This window comes from Thalassophryne amazonica, chromosome 3 (genome assembly GCF_902500255.1).
Source record: "Thalassophryne amazonica chromosome 3, fThaAma1.1, whole genome shotgun sequence".
Lineage (NCBI taxonomy): Eukaryota > Metazoa > Chordata > Actinopteri > Batrachoidiformes > Batrachoididae > Thalassophryne > Thalassophryne amazonica.
Window position 1 is genome coordinate 36,608,309 of NC_047105.1, and position 19,483 is coordinate 36,627,791.

Consider the following 19,483-nt stretch of genomic DNA (forward strand, 5'->3'; position numbering starts at 1 on the left):
GGGACGTCATCTGACTTCCACAGAAATGGCAGAAGACGTGGACATCAGCACTTTTTTGGCACATTCCACTGTTACAGGAGTTTTTGTCATGGAAAGAGAAGCGGAGGGATGCGCCACGGAGCCGCTCATGGCGCGGGACAAAAGCACCTCCGTGTTGGTCTCACAGGACGGCTTTCAGATGGCTTTCAGACGGCTTTTGGTGGCTTTTCAGTCGTGTGACTATCCCAGAAATTGTGGATGAGCTGGACATGCCAGAACATGTCCTGTGAGGCTTCATCACGGCGTTGCTTTGCGCCATGCGGCCCCGTCCCAATGCGCAAATTTCTCCGCTCCTCTTTCCATGACAAAAACTGCTGTAACAGTGGAATGTGCCGTTCATTTCCAAACTGAACGCTGTGTTGATCCGGGACATCGTCTGACTACCACAGAAATTGCAGAAGACGTGGAAATAAGCACTTTTTCGGCACATTGAGACAGACGTGCGGAGAAATTCGCGCGTCGGGACGGAGCCGCATGGCGCAAAGCAACGCCGTGATGAAGCCTCACAGGACATGTTCTGGCATGTCCAGCTCATCCACAATTTCTCGGATAGTCACATGACTGAAAAGCCACCGAAAGCCGTCTGGAAGCCGTCCTGTGAGACCAACACGGAGGTGCTTCTGTCCCGCGCCATGAGCGGCTCCGTGGCGCATCCCTCCGCTTCTCTTTCCATGACAAAAACTCCTGTAACAGTGGAATGTGCCGAAAAAGTGCTGATGTCCACGTCTTCTGCCATTTCTGTGGAAGTCAGACGACGTCCCGGATCAACAAAGCCTTCACTTTGGAAATGATTTGGTTGTTTCAGTGGGGTTTCAGCCTGTCGATCGGCGCTCGGAGTGCGCCGCGCTCTCAGCCGCTGTGGGCGGTCTTTAAACCGGCTGGAGCACTCCTTAATCTGTGTAATCCCCCATAAAATCATCCCTGAAAGCCATCTGAATTTTCTGAATGGTGTCCACCTGGAGGTCTCTCACAGTTTCTGGAAAAATTTGATGCAGCAAAGCTCCAAATCGTTCAGACATTTTATTCGCAATAAAAATCCAACGAGAGGGGTGGACCACTGCTCACACAAAGCCTGCTCACAGGCGAATGACGCAACCGACAGGCGTGAAAAAACTCACGCATGCGCACAAAGGTTCAAGCTTGGCTGATGCAATCACACGTGATTCAAATCCATATGGTTTTTGAAAAAATAAAAAGGTCGGATAGTTTTCTAACAGACCTCGTAGTTTTCAATATGGTTGGAGCATTTTTAAATCTGGACCCATGTGTAATTCTTCAACTGACCCCTACCTGGCTGCCTATTGAAAATTCAAGTGGTCAGTCCATTGTCTAAGGAGTATTTGTGCAACATTTGGTGCTTGCATCATCATTGGAAGGATTCCTCTCTAGATATTCTATTATCCGTTGCACTACCAGGCCTGTGTCCTTTCCCCTCTGCTCCTTATTTTATACACAGGTCCTCTCAGGAAAAGCAGCTACCTTGTCAAATTCTCAGATGACACAGTCCTGCTATCTCTCCTTCAGGGCCACCGATCTGACTAAGATTGTGCTCTCCTCAAATTTGTCAGATGGTGTGATGACAGCTTGCTCAATTTAAATGTGAAACAATTGAATTAATTATAGATTTTAGGAAGTGTAGTACTGAATCAAAAGCCAGTGAGGAGGTATAAATTGTGCAAACGTACACATATTTAGGCACAGTGTTTGACTCGCAACTGAAATTTAGTGAGAACACAGACAGCATTATCAAGCCAGTTAAACCAAAGATCTCACCTGCTGATGAAACTCATCTGTTTTACTGTCTGTAAAGAGATTGTATGTACCTTTTGAGTGAGAGTCTTTTAACATTTTCTTTTATATTGTGGTTCTATGGGTTATCTGTGAAAGATAAAAAGTATCTGAATGACATTCCAGGATCACTGGCACCAAATCTTAATGACCTCTACTCCCTTTGGAAGAAGCGAGCGGTCCAGAAAGCAAACGAAATGAAAGTAAACCTGACCATGTGCTTTATCTCTGTCAACAAAGTTGGGCGGAGGTTGTTTTCGCCCAACTTAGTCTGTTTGTGAACAGTGTCATAATTTTTCATATATCTTCATGAACTTTTAACTGAAGATTCATGCCTTCATAAACAAACAGAACGGATTCAATTTTCAAGGTCATAGGTCAAAGGTCAAAATCAGGAAAACTCGTTATCTTTAACATTGGACAAATTTTCAGAAATTCATAACTCTTTCAAAAAAGATCAAATTTCTTTTATATTTGAGAGCATTGTGTAGGATGGTATACTTTATCGACTGACAAAGTTTGATCCAGTGTCGGAGACCGAACGGTCCCCCTAAAAATCGCGGACCAATTTTTAGGGGGAAGACAGAGGATGCAACCAGAGCGCCGCGGCTACACGAGCTGCTAGCTAATGCGTTCACTACGCGTCGGTCATTTCTGCTTAAAACTACCTTTAGAATGATTTAAGGGTGGAGGGGACTCTGTCTCAGACGAGCTGCTGAGCTCCGAAATGACGCATGCGCAGTGGAAGCAGGGCGTGCCAATTTTTAGGAGCGGACCGTTTGGTCTGCGACACCGGATATGAATCAGATTACAGATTTTAAGGCTATTTAAATTTAACATTGAAAACCCCATTTAATGTATTTTTTACATTATATCTTAATCAAATGTGCCCCAATCACACTCATATTTGAAAGTGAGGTGCAGACTGGCACTCACTATCACCTGACAAAGTTTGATCCGGATCTGATCCGGACTGTAGATTTTGTGGACATTTGAATTTAACACTGAAAAGCCTATTTGGTGTACATTTTGTATTATATCTCAATCAAAAGTGCCTCAGTCACTCTCATTTTTCTATTAAGGATTTACCTACACCACTAAAACTGTATGGAGGTTCCAATTTTATGCCTGTTTGTTTTTCTTCCAGTTATCAGTCAGAAACCAAGTGGCAATAAGCAATGACAAATTGTACATAGCAGAGATAACCAATATTCTGTGAAAATTATCTGAAAAGGAATTCAGAAAACAAAAAAGTTGAAGAAAAAAAAAACTTGACAACACCACAAAAAACAGTGATTCAAGTGCATTAACTAAATACATACTCCTGAAATTTGATCACATCTCATCTATCTTATGAAAAGCCACTTCTAACAGGACTTTGACCTTGAAAATTTTTTCCAAGGTAAAATTGTGTGGAATTGGAAACTAGTGTTGGTGGAGGTTTGCGCTCCAGTTCTTTTTTATCCTGTTTATTATGAATGGGTTGACTGCAGGAATTAACTGCCCTTTTGGGACAAATAAAGTACTCTAAATCTGAATCTAAGTAAAAGATCTGAGTACTTTTTCAACCACTGTAATTACAGCCCAACTTTTGGGAAAACATCTAAATTTGAGGGAGACAGCTAGGACAGTACTGGGTATGACATCTGGACAGTGGACAAGAAAAGAAGACGTGGTAGTGGAATGAAGAGGTCCAGGAAAGCATAAGGAGAAAGAGGTTGGCGAAAAAGTTTTGGGATAGTCAGAGAGATGTAGAAAGTAGACAGGAGTACAAGGAGATGCAGTGTAAGGCGAAAAGAGAAGTTGCAAAAGCGAAGGAAAAGGCATATTGCGAGCTGTACAAGAAGCTGAATAGTAAGGAAGGAGAAAAGGACTTGTACCGATTGGCCAGACAAAGGGACAGAGCTGGAAAGGATTTGCAGTAGGTTAGGGTGGTAAAAGATGCACATGGTAATGTGCTGACAAGTGAGGAGTGTGTGCTGAGAAGGTGGAAGGAGTATTTTGAAGAGCTGATGAATAAAGAAAATGAGCAAGAGAAAAGGCTGGATGATGTGGTGAGAGTAAATCAGGAAGTACAAGAGATTAGTAAGGAAGAAGTGAGGGCTGCTATGAAGAGGATGAAGAGTGGAAAGGCAGTTGGTCCAGATGACATTCCAGTGGAGGCATGGAAATGTCTAGGAGAGATGGCAGTAGAGTTTCTAACCAGATTAATAAAATCTTGGAAAGTGAGAGGATGCCTGAGGAGTGGAGACGAAGTGTGCTGGTTCCTATTTTCAAGAAGGTGATGTGCAGAGCTGCAGTAACTACAGACGCATAAAGCTGATCAGCCACAGCATGAAGTTATGGGAAAGAGTAGTAGAAGCTAGGCTTAGAAAACAGGTGAAGATCTGTGAGCAGCAATATGGTTTCATGCCGAGAAAGAGCACTACAGATGCAATGTTTGCTCTGCGAATACTGTTGGAGAAGTACAGAGAAGGCCAGAAAGAGTTACATTGTGTTTGTGGAATTTGAAAAAGCTTATGATAGGGTGCCAAGAGAAGACCTGTGGTATTGTATGAGGAAGTCTGGAGTGGCAGAGAAGTATGTTAGGGTAGTGCAGGACATGTACAAGAATAGTGTGACAGTGGTGAGATGCGCAGTTGGAATGACAGACTCATTCAAGGTGGAGGTGGGATTACACCAAGGATCAGCTCTGAGTCCTTTCTTGTTTGCAGTGGTGATGGACAGGTAGACGGATGAGATTAGACAGGTGTTCCCATGGACTATGATGTTTGCAGATGACATTGTGATCTGTAGTGAGAGTAGAGAGCAAGTTGAGTCTAGTCTGGAAAGGTGGAGATATGTTTTGGAGAGAAGGGGAATGAAAGTCAGTAGAAGCAAGACTGAGTACATGTGTGTGAATGGGAGGGAGCCCAGTGGAACAGTGCAAGTTACAAGGAGTAGAAGTGGTGAAAGTAGATGAGTTTAAATATTTGGGGTCAACTGTTCAAAGTAATGGAGAGTGTGGTAGAGAGGTGAAGAAGAGAGTGCAGGCAGGGTGGAGTGGGTGGAGAAAGGTGGCAGGCGTGATTTGTGACCGAAGAATATCAGCAAGAGTGAGGGGGAAAGTTTACAAGACAGTAGTGAGACCAGCTATGTTGTACGGTTTAGAGACGGTGGCAATAACAAAAAGACAGGAGGCAGAGCTGGAGGTGGCAGAGCTGAAGATGTTGAGATTCTCTTTGGGAGTGACAAGAATGGACAAGATTAGGAATGAACATATCAGAGGGACAGCTCAGGTGGGACGGTTTGGAGACAAAGTCAGAGAGGTGAGATTGAGATGGTTTGGACATGTGCAGAGGAGGGACCCAGGGTATATAGGAAGAAGGATGCTGAGGATGGAGCCACCAGGCAGGAGGAGAAGAGGGAGGCCAAAGAGGAGGTTTATGGATGTGCTGAGAGAGGACATGCAGGTGGTTCGTATGACAGAGGAAGAGACAGGGTGAGATGGAAACGACTGATCTGCTGTGGCGACCCCTAACGGGAACAGCCGAAAGACAAAGAAGAAGAAGACAGTGAAGATTAAAGATCAAATGCATTTCCTGTGCCATCAACTCAACATGGACTTTTTTTTTAATAAAAGCGATGATCAGTGTGCAGGTCTCGTTCTGACCTGACAAAAGTGTATTCCTCGAACACTGTTTCCAACCTTGTCCAGTGGAGGAGACCAACACATCACTCCCATCACATTGGGGACCACCAGCAGTATTGCACCTGATACACCTGATTTAGCAGGCAAACCAACCTGAGCAAAAAGGACAGACAATCAAAGTTAACAAAAATGTATCTACTTGTTTTGTGTCAGAGGGTTGATCCAATCCAATCCACTTTATTTATATAGCACATTTAACAACAAAAACGTTCCAAAGTGCTGCACATACAGTAGAATCACGATAGATAAAACCCCAATAGTCAAGAAATAAATTAAAAATAAGAAAATTAACAATACCAATAACTAAAATGTGCAAGATAAATAAATAAATACATACAGCTTACAAAAGATAAAACCAATAAAATCTACCAAAATAAAACAAAACCAATAAAACAGAGGACCACACAATTCATGCAGTGTTAAAAACCAGAGAATAAAAGTGGGTCTTCAGATGAGACTTAAAACACTCCACTGTGGGGGCTGTTCGGACATGGAGGGGCAGAGCGTTCCAAAGTCTGGGTCCTGCCACAGAAAAAGCCCGGTCCCCCCGGTTTTAAGTCTCGTCTTGGGTACCACGAGCTGGAAATGGCCCTCAGACCTCAGAGCACGCGCCGGAGAGTAAATTTGTAGGAGGTCAGTGATATATTGAGGGGCCATTCCATTCAAAGCTTTAAAGACAAACATTAAAATCTTAAAATCAATTCTAAAATTAATAGGAAGCCAGTGCAAAGATGCAAGAATCTGGGTTATGTGCTCACGCTTCCAGGCTCCTGTTAAAAGTCACGCTGCATCGTTCTGGACTAACTGCAAACGGAAAAGAGCCCGTTGGCTAATGCCGAAATAAAGTGCGTTACAGTAGTCCAGATGACTTGAAATAAAGAGTGGACAAGTTGTTCAAAAAGGTTGAAAGATAAAAACAGTTTTACCTTTAATAAAAGACGAAGATGATAAAAGCACGATTTCAAAGCACCATTGATTTGTTTATTAAATTTGAAATCGCTGTCTATCGTGACGCCAAGGCTGGTGACCTTGCGACATACAAAATCCTTAAGAGGTCCCAAGTCAACGAGGACACTTCCAAACAACATAACCTCTGTCTTGCCCTCATTAAGTTTCAAAAAAGTCTGTGACAACCAAGCTCTGACGTCACACAGACAGTCGAGTAGGGGTGTCAGGGGGCAAAGGCTGTTTTTAGCGATAGGCATGTAGATTTGACAATCATCAGCATAAAAATGGTAGGCCACATCATGTTTTTAAAAAATCTCTCTGAGTGGGAGGAGATAAAGTGCAAAGAGGATGGGTCCCAGGATAGAACCCTGGGGGACTCCACAATGAAGAGGGGCTGATGACGAGGTGGAGTTCCCCAGCCTGACGGAGAAAGACCTCTCCGACAGGTACGACCTAAACCACTCCAGAATAGTACCCCTGACACCCACACAGTCTCTCAGGCGGTCTAAAAGAATTGCGTGGTCAACTGTGTCAAAAGCTGCAGTGAGGTCTAAAAGCACTAAAATGGCTGAATTGCCAGAATCAGTTGTTAAAAGGAGATCATTAAAAACCTTTAAAAGTGCGGACTCTGTGCTGTGAAATGCTTTGTATCCTGACTGAAATGGATCCAATGTGCCGTTTGTATCTAAAAAAGGCTGCAACTGTGCAAAGACGCATTTCTCTAAAATTTGAGACACAAGTGGTAACTTAGAGATAGGTCGATAATTTGAAAAAGCCGTGGGATCCAAACCCGGTTTTTTGATCAGTAGCTCCACATAGGCTTTTTTTTACAAAAAGAAGGCACAATTCCAGAAGATAGACTACTATTAATAATTTCTCTGACAAAAGAGCCAATGGTGTCCCAAACCTCCTTAAAAAAGCGAGGGGGGACCGGGTCAGTGGGACAGGAAGAGGGTTTTAGATTCCTAACTATTCCTGTCAGCACAGTCATTGACACAGGCTGAAAGTTTCTAAAAACACACGAGCACTGATTTGTTACACAATGACACACCGGGGATGGTGATATATTGGCCCTAATGGCATCAACCTTATCAATAAAAAAAGTGGAGAAATTTTTCACACGTTTCACTTGTGATTTCCAGTAAAGTGGATGGACTGAGATTAAAAAAAGAATCAATTGTTTTTAAAAGAATACGAGGCTTGCCAGGATTGTTTAAAATCAATTCTGAAAAATACTTATTGATTGATGATAAAACTACCTCCTCATCTTACTTACATTAAAAGCCATCTGGCCAGAGAAGTCGGACATGCCACATGAGTGCATGAGGCTCAAAGTGTCTCGCACCGCCTCAGCATTCAGCACTTGCTCGCCTGTAATTGGACAGATCCCTCCATTGGCGAGAGTGGCAGCCATAATACTTCCAGATTCACAGGTGATCTCGATGGAGCAAAGCTTAAAGCAAACAAAAGTCACTCATTGCCAGAATAAAGAACACTGACAGGTATGCATGCTGCAACGTCATGGTTTGAATCTTTCGAAGGTCTGGGTGGGTGTCTGTGATAATGTCAATGTGAGATACTTTGGTAATCACTTGTATTTCCACAGAGAACGCCACATCACTAAGAGGCTTTCCAAAAGCCACAATGCTGTGCTACAGTTATACAACAGGTGGATTTTTGCACAACTCACATGGTACAATTCAGATGCGTTACGTCATCAAACCATGCACTTGATCACATATGTGAGTAACCATGACCTTGATACATATCCATTAAAGTGAGAACGAGGCCTTGGAGTACTGGTCTAAGAATTTTTAAACTACTCTTCATTAAAAGCTTGGTTCAAGGCAGAGCAGTTTACCTGAAAGTAGAAGTCAATGGCGTCAATCATGTCTGCTCCCTCAGGAAAACACTGGTGGAGTAAATGTGATCACCAGGACAATAGTTAGCTTAGCATGATACAACCAAGACATGATAATTTCCCAAGTAGAAGCTTTGCCTTCACATACTATATGAGGTTACAAATCGACTGCAGATGAGAGGATGTATCTTACTGTACGAGCCCCTTATCGGCAGTTGACTTGTAATGCCTCGCGGAGAGCAGCACTGGAGAGGGATGGCTAGGCTAAGGTTAGCAGCTCACTGTCTCAATGGTAAGTTTAAAAACAGTTTCTTTATATTTAATGAGGTGAATAAGCACCTGTTTACCTCTGCAGGGACTCTCTCCACACTAATAGACAGTGATAATGACATTTTTGCCTGTTCAGTGGTTACCAGATTTAAGACAGGAAACATTTTCAGGTTGCCCCATCCAGTAACATTACTTGCACATTAGCCAATGAAAGGGTTTGCATTATAAATCGATACTGCGTGGATTAATTTCTCATTTGCCCCAGAGTGAAAACATAGCCCACAAAAATATGTAAAATTATAGCCCAGGCTGTAAAATTTCAGAATTTCCCTTTAAACCAGCAATAGTATGGCGACAGATGAAGGCCATTAGGTGGCCAAATATGGCACAAGATGTACAACAAAACGGAAGTTAAACTGGAATTAAATAACTTATAAAACATGGCTGGAAAAGATACCAAATTTTTTCACTGGCACTGCAACTTAGTGAATAAAATTGGTGGTAAACCAACTGTTTAAATACTGTATTGGACTGGTTTGGACATACAAAAGAATGAAAAAAATAGGACACAAATTTACAATCCCCTGCAACTGACCTTCTTCTCTTTCATGTAGTATCCAATAGCAAAATTTCTGTCTCCAGTTTCTTTTTCGGACTGGAACCTGAGACAGAAAGACAAAAAAGGTCAATATGAAAACATTAATAATGCAATAATGCAGTGGGCAAACTGTTTTCTTGCAGCCTGCACCTTAAACTACACTCACGTGGCGTTGCTGAAACCAACGTACTCGTGGCCTGCCATCTTTTTCACAAAATCCATAACCTATGGAAACAAAATAAAGGAAAGATGAGCTCTGTGACTTCCTTTCACCTAGTACAGACAGACTTCATCTGATTGGTGTATTTACTTACGTAGTCGAACTTCTCTGCTTTATTTGAATGAGGCTGGAAACAAAATGAGACGTTCTCTTATGACAAAAAACACTGACATTATAAATATGACATTCACATAATCTTCACACATGAACACACTTGCATACACATGAACAATTATTAGGATTTTTGCCCTAAAATATGTAATTGTATATTTTTGCTTGTCTGATCACAGTACCCAAATATCAACTGGAACAAAAACAATGAATGAATGAACTCTTTGTCTTTACACCTAAGCAGTGGTGGCCACAGCTGACCTAAAAGTTAGCTTTGATAACTGCTGATCAGCTGACTGAAAAGTTAACTGATAAATGCTAAACCAAGAAATTGCGAAACCAAAAAACATTGAGCTACCAACAACTGCTAACCACTAACTTTTATTATACAAATTTAGCTTTGGTTTGGTTTCTTTGGCTCCAAAACTCAACCCCCCCCCCCCCAAAAAAAAACAGACCTAACAAGCTGAAATTTTAATATGTTGATAAATAATTAAATGAACAAATTAAATTAAACCATAGTACAGTAAGTGAAAAAAACAAGTACTGTATTAAATAAAAATACACATGAAAAATATTTTTAATAATATAATTAATGCATTATTCTGGTTTGGCCACTTGCTCCTCCATCTCCTCGAGGTGATGCTTGCTGCCTTCGCGCCATGTGTCATTTTCAATTATTGGACAAGTGTATGAACTACAACAGGAACAAACGTGCATGATCTTACAGTTTACAAATGTTTCTGGCTATCAAACTTTAGTTTTTTTAAATGTTAGCTGAATTACAGTTGGTGTAATTTAATTCAACTGGTGCAGTGGCCGTAGGAAGTTTGTATATAGAAAATTAGGAGTTTAAGTAGATTTCTCATGGATGGTTGTATGAGGCTGTTTGAAGGTGGGATATACAAAGAGGTGTACTTGTGTTATACAATATTATTATTTGAATATAGTATTTCATATTGTTTTAAAAATCAGTTTTATTATCAATGATATGAAAATAAAAGGACTCCTATTAAGCAGGTTATTGGAAGAGACTCAGAAAAAATTTAACAGAAAATTTAGAATATTTGAAACAGCAAATCAGTATCCCACCTCCTGAACACAGTTTATTTAAACTTGAACTCACAGCAAATATAATATTTTATTAAGCTTAAGTACTTACTAAAGCGTTGTACAAATAGTGGGAAATTTGTTGGCATTAACAAAAAATGGATTTTAGCTAACGTCTCCTCAGTGTCGTCAAGTTAAACTCAGTCGTAAGGAATACTGACAGCATGCCTTTCACAGTAAAAGTGTTTGCTGGGATGCTGGCATTAAACATTTAAACAACATGATGTTTAACTTTTCTACCAGTAACATCAGCGAGCCACGCCATCTTGGAAGTACACATTTTCCAATGTTAATTAAAATAAAGGTTTCAAAATAAAGGTTTGAAAATTCCAAACCCAAAAATTTTCATAATAGAGGATGCACATCATTGTGAAAGCTGAAAGCATATCTGAAAGCTGAGGTTGATATGACAAAGTCAGAGAGATATGTGAGAAACATGTCCACACACAGACATTTCAACAAAAAAAGGTTAGGTTCACTAATTAGCTGTTAGCCAATTAGCTGAACTGTGCCCACGAATGGACCTCAGTACAATGAAACTTCATCTTTTACTCAGACACTAAAACATTAAAGATGGCAAAACATAAGAAGGGATCATATGAAAGAACAGAGGTCAGATAGGATTTCATGAAGCAGGATGAGAAGTTAACTGTGAAATAAGATAATTCTATCTAACCTGGATTTCCCGATTTAAATCTGTAAGAAAAACCAGATGTCATGTAATTGATTAAAAGTCAAAAGATTTCAACAACAGTTATATTCATAGCTCACTAACACAGCTTTATAAAACATTTGCCAATTTGAAATTATATAATAACATGATTTTGGAGGAGGCTATGACCTAGAAAGTCTTGGGCTGATAATGAAATGGAGAGCTGCTAACAACAGATGGAGGACACATAATAAACAACACGGCCCGGAATAAAATCATACTATTATCTTTATTATCACTTACACTACACAAGCACATATAAACCACATTCACTATCAGTCATCAAACAAATGGCATCCATTCACCTTATGGTCAGATTAACTACAAATGAAGGCAACAAGCAATTGGAGTTTGTCGCTTGATGGAGTTCCTGGGGTGTTATCATGAGTAATGTTTAATGATAGATTATAAAAGTCGAAGAAAACAGTCACTATTAGATTTTTTTTCTCAATTCGCCCTATTGACGTATCCCATAATCCCTTGCGTGCCAGAGAGTCGCTGCAGTCAACAACATATACAGAATCAACACAATGACAGTTGTAAATTAATATTATACTACAAAAATGTATTTTTTATGCTTTTCGTTACGTTAATAAGAGACTGCATGCATGATACCCTGTAAACTTGCTAAAACAATTACACTCAACAAAAATATAAACGCAACACTTTTGGTTTTGCTCCCATTTTGTATGAGATGAACTCAAAGATCTAAAACTTTTTCCACATACACAATATCACCATTTCCCTCAAATATTGTTCACAAACCAGTCTAAATCTGTGACAGTGAGCACTTCTCCTTTGCTGAGATAATCCATCCCACCTCACAGGTGTGCCATATCAAGATGCTGATTAGACACCATGATTAGTGCACAGGTGTGCCTTAGACTGCCCACAATAAAAGGCCACTCTGAAAGGTGCAGTTTTATCACACAGCACAATGCCACAGATGTCGCAAGATTTGAGGGAGAGTGCAATTGGCATGCTGACAGCAGGAATGTCAACCAGAGCTGTTGCTCGTGTATTGAATGTTCATTTCTCTACCATAAGCCATCTCCAAAGGCGTTTCAGAGAATTTGGCAGTACATCCAACCAGCCTCACAACCGCAGACCATGTGTAACCACACCAGCCCAGGACCTCCACATCCAGCATGTTCACCTCCAAGATTGTCTGAGACCAGCCATTCGGACAGCTGCTGAAACAATCGGTTTGCATAACCAAAGAATTTCTGCACAAACTGCCAGAAACCGTCTCAGGGAAGCTCATCTGCATGCTCATCGTCCTCATCGGGGTCTCGACCTGACTCCAGTTCGTCGTCGTAACCGACTTGAGTGGGCAAATGCTCACATTCGCTGGTGTTTGGCACGTTGGAGAGGTGTTCTCTTCACGGATGAATCCCGGTTCACACTGTCCAGGGCAGATGGCAGACAGCGTGTGTGGCGTCGTGTGGGTGAGCGGTTTTCTGATGTCAATGTTGTGGATCGAGTGGCCCATGGTGGCGGTGGGGTTATGGTATGAGCAGGCGTCTGTTATGGATGAAAAACACAGGTGCATTTTATTGATGGTATTTTGAATGCACAGAGATACCGTGACAAGATCCTGAGGCCCATTGTTGTGCCATACATCCAAGAACATCACCTCATGTTGCAGCAGGATAATGCACGGCCCCATGTTGCAAGGATCTGTACACAATTCTTGGAAGCTGAAAATGTCCCAGTTCTTGCATGGCCGGCATACTCACTGGACATGTCACCCATTGAGCATGTTTGGGATGCTCTGGACCGGCGTATACGACAGCGTGTACCAGTTCCTGCCAATATCCAACAACTTCGCACAGCCATTGAAGAGAAGTGGACCAACATTCCACAGGCCACAATTGACAACCTGATCAACTCTATGCGAAGGAGATGTGTTGCACTGCATGAGGCAAATGGTGGTCACACCAGATACTGACTGGTATCCCCCCCAGTAAAACAAAACTGCACCTTTCTGAGTGGCCTTTTACTGTGGACAGTCTAAGGCACACCTGTGCACTAATCATGGTGTCTAATCAGCATCTTGATATGGCACACCTGTGAGGTGGGATGGATTATCTCAGCAAAGGAGAAGTGCTCACTATCACAGATTTAGACTGGTTTGTGAACAATATTTGAGGGAAATGGTGATACTGTGTATGTGGAAAAAGTTTTAGATCTTTGAGTTCATCTCATACAAAATGGGAGCAAAACCAAAAGTGTTGCGTTTATATTTTTGTTGAGTGTATGTTTATTATTACTATTAGGAAAACATGAACACACTAAAGAAGGATTTACAGGAGCAAAACTGGGAAAAGGTATACAGTGAAAGTGATGTTGTCTGTTACGTTTAATCTGCGTGGTATTTAATAAACGTAAACCGAATTTCAGACATATCGTATATATATTAGACTCGAACAAAGAGGACAAACAGTGTTGTAAAGAACAATAATCAAGACGTTAAAGAGCAAACTTCACTTTCCTCCAGAACGACATGATCAGGAAGCGATTGTAGCTCACAGCAGCTCCCATTGAAAATAACGGAGAGACAGCCTGTGATTCTCGCATGTCTACATTAAATAAACACAATAACAATGTCTATAAACCAAGAGAATATATTCATGAGAGTTTTAAGCACAATATAAAAATAGTTTTATGTTGCAATATTAATGGTGTTGTCTGTGTGCAGTGGTTAAAGTGCAGCCTGATCAGAGCGTCTCAATGCAGTTCTCAATGTTACTGAGATCTCGCAGAGCGGCGACCTCTCCAAAGTTTTCAGGGATTTGAAACGTCAATAGGGCGAATCCTCAACTGCTTTATAACTAAAGATCGATTGATTTGTTTCAGTATGTGTGTCACAGTGACGTTCCTGTATCGCTACTTAGCTTGCTAACATCTCTGTAAGATAGCTTGATATCACCTTAAAGGTTTTATCTGGTTATAAAAACAGGGTTTATAGATTTAAAAGTGCTTATTTCTTGTTAACTTACAAAATATAAGAGACAACATTCCACCAGCTTGGATAATTTTGTTTGAACGACCAACCAACCAACCAACCATCGCCCTGTCTTCAGAATTCCTGCAGGTGAATATTATATTTAACCTTGCTGTTACACCTACTACCCTATTGTTATGCAGCTACTGCTTAAATTTAAACTAAACAAATACATTTCTAAATCAAAAAAGAAAAGCTTCTACAGGAGGTCTGACTGGAGGTGTGACATCTTTTCTGCTGCTGAATGAGGAACAGCTACATTGTGCAATGATACCATAGTATGAAAATTAGAATGGGAGGATAATGACATTAAGGGCCCAACTTTAGCAAGATGATCTAGATAATCTGCATCCATGAAAAGTAATGCTACCCTCCAGAGAGCACCTGAGTAAGTGCTAATAATTAAGATTATAAACACAACAACTTTTATTAGTGACCATAAATTAAGTTATTTATAGTGAAGTGAGAGAGTGAGACAGAATGGGTAAAGACAATAAAAGTCTCCCATCTCCAAAACTTAATCTGGGACACTGTAATCAATGCTTCCTGGTATTATGAACTTACTGTATTAAAATAATCACACAATTTATACCTATTCAGTTTCAGCGATCAACACAACTTTCACAACTATAGAAAATCAATACAAGCAGCTGCTTTTGTGTTACTCAGCAGTGTGTCACTTTGGTGGAAGCAGGCTTTTTTAATTGCTGTTATTTTATTTAATTTTTTTACTATTTGCTATAATAAAATGGACATCTGCTTACCTTGGTAAAAGAGCTCATCAGTATGGCTCCAGCATTCACCATGGGATTGTGTGGTTTATCTGAGAGAAAACACACAAACACTTCACTGGTGAATAACAACTTTGCAATAAAAAATAAATTAAAAAAGATCAATTGATCAAACAAGCAAACAAATAATTGTTTGTTTTTTTTAATATAGCCATATTAAATCATTTCAACAATTACTTTGTCAGTGTGGGTAAAAATGTAGCAAATTCAACTGTATCCCCAAAAATGTGTTCCTTGGACAACAGCAAAACAACCAAAACAATTCTGGAGTCAATGTTTATTAAAGAAACGGATGAAACTCAAATAATTGACGTAGTTCATGAATTAAAAGGGGAAAAAATAAACTGATAGTTTAAATTTAGATATGTTTTTGATTAAAAATATCATAGATTGTATTGTTAAACCTCTAACCTATATTTGTAATTTGTCATTAATGACTGGAAAATTTCCTTCAAAAATGAAAATAGCTACAGTGATACCGTTGTTCAAATCTGGTGATAACCATGTCTTTTCGAACTCTAGGCCAAATTCACTGTTACCCCGATTTTCTAACCTTCAGGAAAACGTATTTGCAAGGAGGTTGAATGATTTCATAGTGAAACATCATAAACTTAGTGAGCAGCAATATGGATTTAGAAAAATTGTACAAGTGGCTTTACATGTCTTTGTTGATATCTGAAATGACATTTTGGTAAATTATAATCCTCACATAATGATTCAAATGATACAAAGCCGTCATCGGTAAATAGATCTTGAAAGTGGACCAAACCACATCTGTGCAAAACTGCAAATGCCTGATCTATTTGAGATGGTGTAAAAAGTTGATTAAACGTTATTGGAGAAAAGCCACCTCTGCTTGTCAAATTAAAATGTTTTCTGAGCTGTCCCCAGATCTTAATTGAATTTTGGACCACCAAATTTGAGTTCAGCTCAGATGATTTAATATTTAGTGGTAAAGGTTCCACTTAGAATTGAAATCGGGGAGACTGAAAGTGTAGCTCTCAGTTCCATATCAAACCCAAACCTGACCCTCTGTAAACATATTAATCCAATATGCCAATTTAACAATACTGGCTGCCCAGTAGTAGAATAACAAATTAGGTAAACCCCAACCACCGTTAGATTTAACTCTCTCCATGCTTGCCTTCTTTATACGTGCAGGCTTTTTATTTCAGATGAATGATGCGATAGAGCGCTCCAGCTGAGCAAAATAAGATTTTGGAAAAAAAATGGGGATCATTTGAAATTCATAAAGAAACTTGGGCATCACAGTCATCTTTACTGCTTTTATCCATCCTGCCAGTGAAGATGGGAGTTTCGACCACCTGTCCTGATCAATTTTAGTACAATCTAGATAAACCTGTAGTTATGATGAAAAATGGCTTTAACTGAACCTGCTGTTTCTATTCCCAGGTAAGTAAATTTGTTGCTCTCAATTTTAAATGGTAGATTTTCATACATAATCTATTTTGCCAGATTATTCAATGGGAATAACAAAAATTTTGACAGATTAACTTTACACCCTGATATACTAAATTTTTACAGACAACAGAAAAGGTAGGGCATGCTCTCAAATTGGATCTGATATTAGCAGAAGTAAATCATCAGCATAAAGCAAAACGTTATGGTTTGTTTCAGCCCTGGAAATACTCTTAATAATAAGACCACTCTTCATAATGACCACTGTAATGAACTGAATTTGCTAATGCCTCACACCAGGGCACCAGAATAAAATGTAGTGAATTTACAGGTCCTTCACATGGATGCACCAAAATAAAATGTAGGGAAATTACAAATCTGCCTCACACGCGGGGGACCAAAATAAAGTAACGAAATTAATTTAATTGTTTGGAATGAATGGCACCTCACACCGAGGCACCAATTTAATGTAGTGAAAGTCTTGTTAAACTCCCAAATTGAATTAGATTGGCCTAGACCTCATTTAATGGGTCACCAAAATAATTAACAATTTTAGGGTTTAATAATTATTATTTAATTAGAATAAATCTAATCCTCGGGGCACCACCTATTTAAAGCATAGGTACTTTAATTTAAACATTCATTAATGTATCAGTCTTGAATTAATCAATCAGTCTCAATTTAATTAACCAGTCTCTGGTCTGAAAGTCTGAATTCTACAATACAACTGACCAAAGGTTTCCTTCTGAACACCCAATGAACCACAGCAGAAATATTTACAATTTATTTACAAAAATGAACAGTTTACTGGCATTTTTGTGGACAGTGATTAAATAAGTTCATTTATAGGCACACTTTGATTACTCTTGCGACTTTGAGAGAAGGAGAAATAAATCTTAAAGACTTTAAGTAAATAAATCTGATTAGAATTTAGTGATGAAATTTGAAGCCAATTCATTTTAAGAATATTATTAAACAAACATATGAATACATTTAAAAAGAAGAAAAAGCCACTTTGTATCCATTGACAACAAAACCCTTTTTCTGGAACCTTTAACTGGGTCACTTAGCTGATCCGTTGAAGAGGTAGTTCGGATGACCCATCCATCTGTCGTTGATGTAGGCTCTGCAGCGTGCTGACTTGGGTCAGGGGTTAACCAAGTAGCCTCCCCGGGTGATCCCAAAGGCTTGTGTCGGCTGGCTTTACCGACAGGATGGCTGCTTGCAGTCAGGTTGTCAGCTCGTTGGACCCCAGAGGTGGAAGGCATTTGTTGAAAATGGTTTTGAGTAGCTTTTAAAAAGTTTGTTGGAGCCAGATTAAAAGTCTTTGTGAATTTAGGAAAAAGTAAAACTTTAAAAGCATTGGAAAATTACAGAAAAAGGAAAGTTGCTTTTCTGTCAATTTGCTATTATTTTGAAAAGTTCAGATCGGAAGTTCTCTTAAAACTTCAAAAGACTTGACGCACCTTAAAGCGTCAGGTTCAAATTCTCATAAAGCAATGAATGAATGCCACATGGTAGCTTTAGGTTAGCTTAGCATGGGGCCTTGTTGACCCAAAAATAAAAGTTAAGCATTTAAGAGAAGAGAAGAGGGAAGGCAGCACTCCAAGAGAGGGAGACGAGAGAGTTGAAGAGTTTGAAGAGAGAAGAGAGCAAGAGAGACTCTGTTCTAACTTTTTAAAGGGACTGACGTGACTAAACTCCGCCCATTCAGGGTGTGTAATCTCACAGAAATCTTCATGTGCTCAAAGGCAGACAGAAATGATTCAATTATTTAAACACATTAACTATTTTGGCATACTATTTCTTCTAAGACACTCGAATGGATACCCATTATTAACAGTCACATAAACACATCCTTTGGGTAAACAGAATACTTCACATCTACATACTGATAATGCAGAAAGATCACACTTAAACACGCAGCAGTTACAAGGAACACATGTCAATAAAATGGAATGATTATATGCAAAGCATTTTGTTTGATTAAAAACATTAGAAGTTTTTATATGTGAATAAAAGAATACTGATGCAATTTTTTATTTTAAGCAAAGGTCTTTTCTTTTACTTAGACCTAAAGGTAATAGATGGTTATCAGGGCCCAAAGTTTTATGACCAGGTCTTATTGTGGAAGGGATCTTCCTGTAGTCTTGAGAGGTTCTGGCCTTGGCGTCAGGCCATAAAAGATCGGCTCTTCTGGCCTGGGGAAGTTCAGATTTTGACGTGAAGCCATTATAATGTCATGTAATTCATAGTGACTGAAATTAAACTGATAAAAAGGCAATGGCTCCCTTTGAAGAACTTTGATTTACAGTTCTGTTTTTGCTGCAAAGCACAGTGTTGAGGCCCAAAAGGGGGTCTCCAAGAGCTTATCTACAGATCTCCAGATGACACAGGAATTTCTCAACTGGGAGTGAAAACACAGTCTCTGTCCTCAGATCCAAACCTCAGGTTTTTGTTGAGACAGCATTAATGTATTTATTTAATTAGGGCGACTCGAGGCAATGTGCTACAGCACCAATTGTTTGCAAACTGACTTGAGACTTGACTTGGGACTTGCAGGTTGATGACTTGAGAATGACTTGATGGTGACTTTGTCTCACCTCTGCTCTTAATCCTGCTGTCTGTTCTAATAGCGATCCCCAGTGGTTCGATTGCAATATCAAACAAAAAGGGTGACAAACAACAACCCTGCCTTGTACATCTGTAAACCGAAAAATATTCAGAGATCACACCATTTGTCCTGACTGCAGCCATAGGTGCTGAATATAATACTTTGATCCATTTACAGAAAGTGGGCCCCATTCTGAATTTTTCTAAGGCTGCAAAGAGATAAGCCCATTCAATTCTATCGAATGCTTTTTCAGCATCAAGGTTTAGGATAACTTCAGGTGATACTATTGAACACATGAAACAGT

General features: G+C 39.7%; 1 protein-coding gene across 2 annotated transcripts in view; it reads right to left on the reverse strand.

Moving 5' to 3' along the window:
* LOC117506546 (glutaminase kidney isoform, mitochondrial-like) overlaps positions 1 to 19,483 on the reverse strand; it is a 67,962-nt gene that overhangs the window by 20,879 nt on the left and 27,600 nt on the right. For both annotated transcript variants that reach the window (XM_034166053.1, XM_034166052.1), the window contains exons 7-13: positions 15,120 to 15,178; positions 9,510 to 9,542; positions 9,362 to 9,420; positions 9,193 to 9,259; positions 8,328 to 8,378; positions 7,743 to 7,919; positions 5,480 to 5,611 (exon numbers count right to left, since the gene is read on the reverse strand). In XM_034166053.1, coding sequence (XP_034021944.1) covers positions 5,480 to 5,611; positions 7,743 to 7,919; positions 8,328 to 8,378; positions 9,193 to 9,259; positions 9,362 to 9,420; positions 9,510 to 9,542; positions 15,120 to 15,178 — 578 coding nt within the window. The remainder of the gene's footprint in view (positions 1 to 5,479; positions 5,612 to 7,742; positions 7,920 to 8,327; positions 8,379 to 9,192; positions 9,260 to 9,361; positions 9,421 to 9,509; positions 9,543 to 15,119; positions 15,179 to 19,483) is intronic.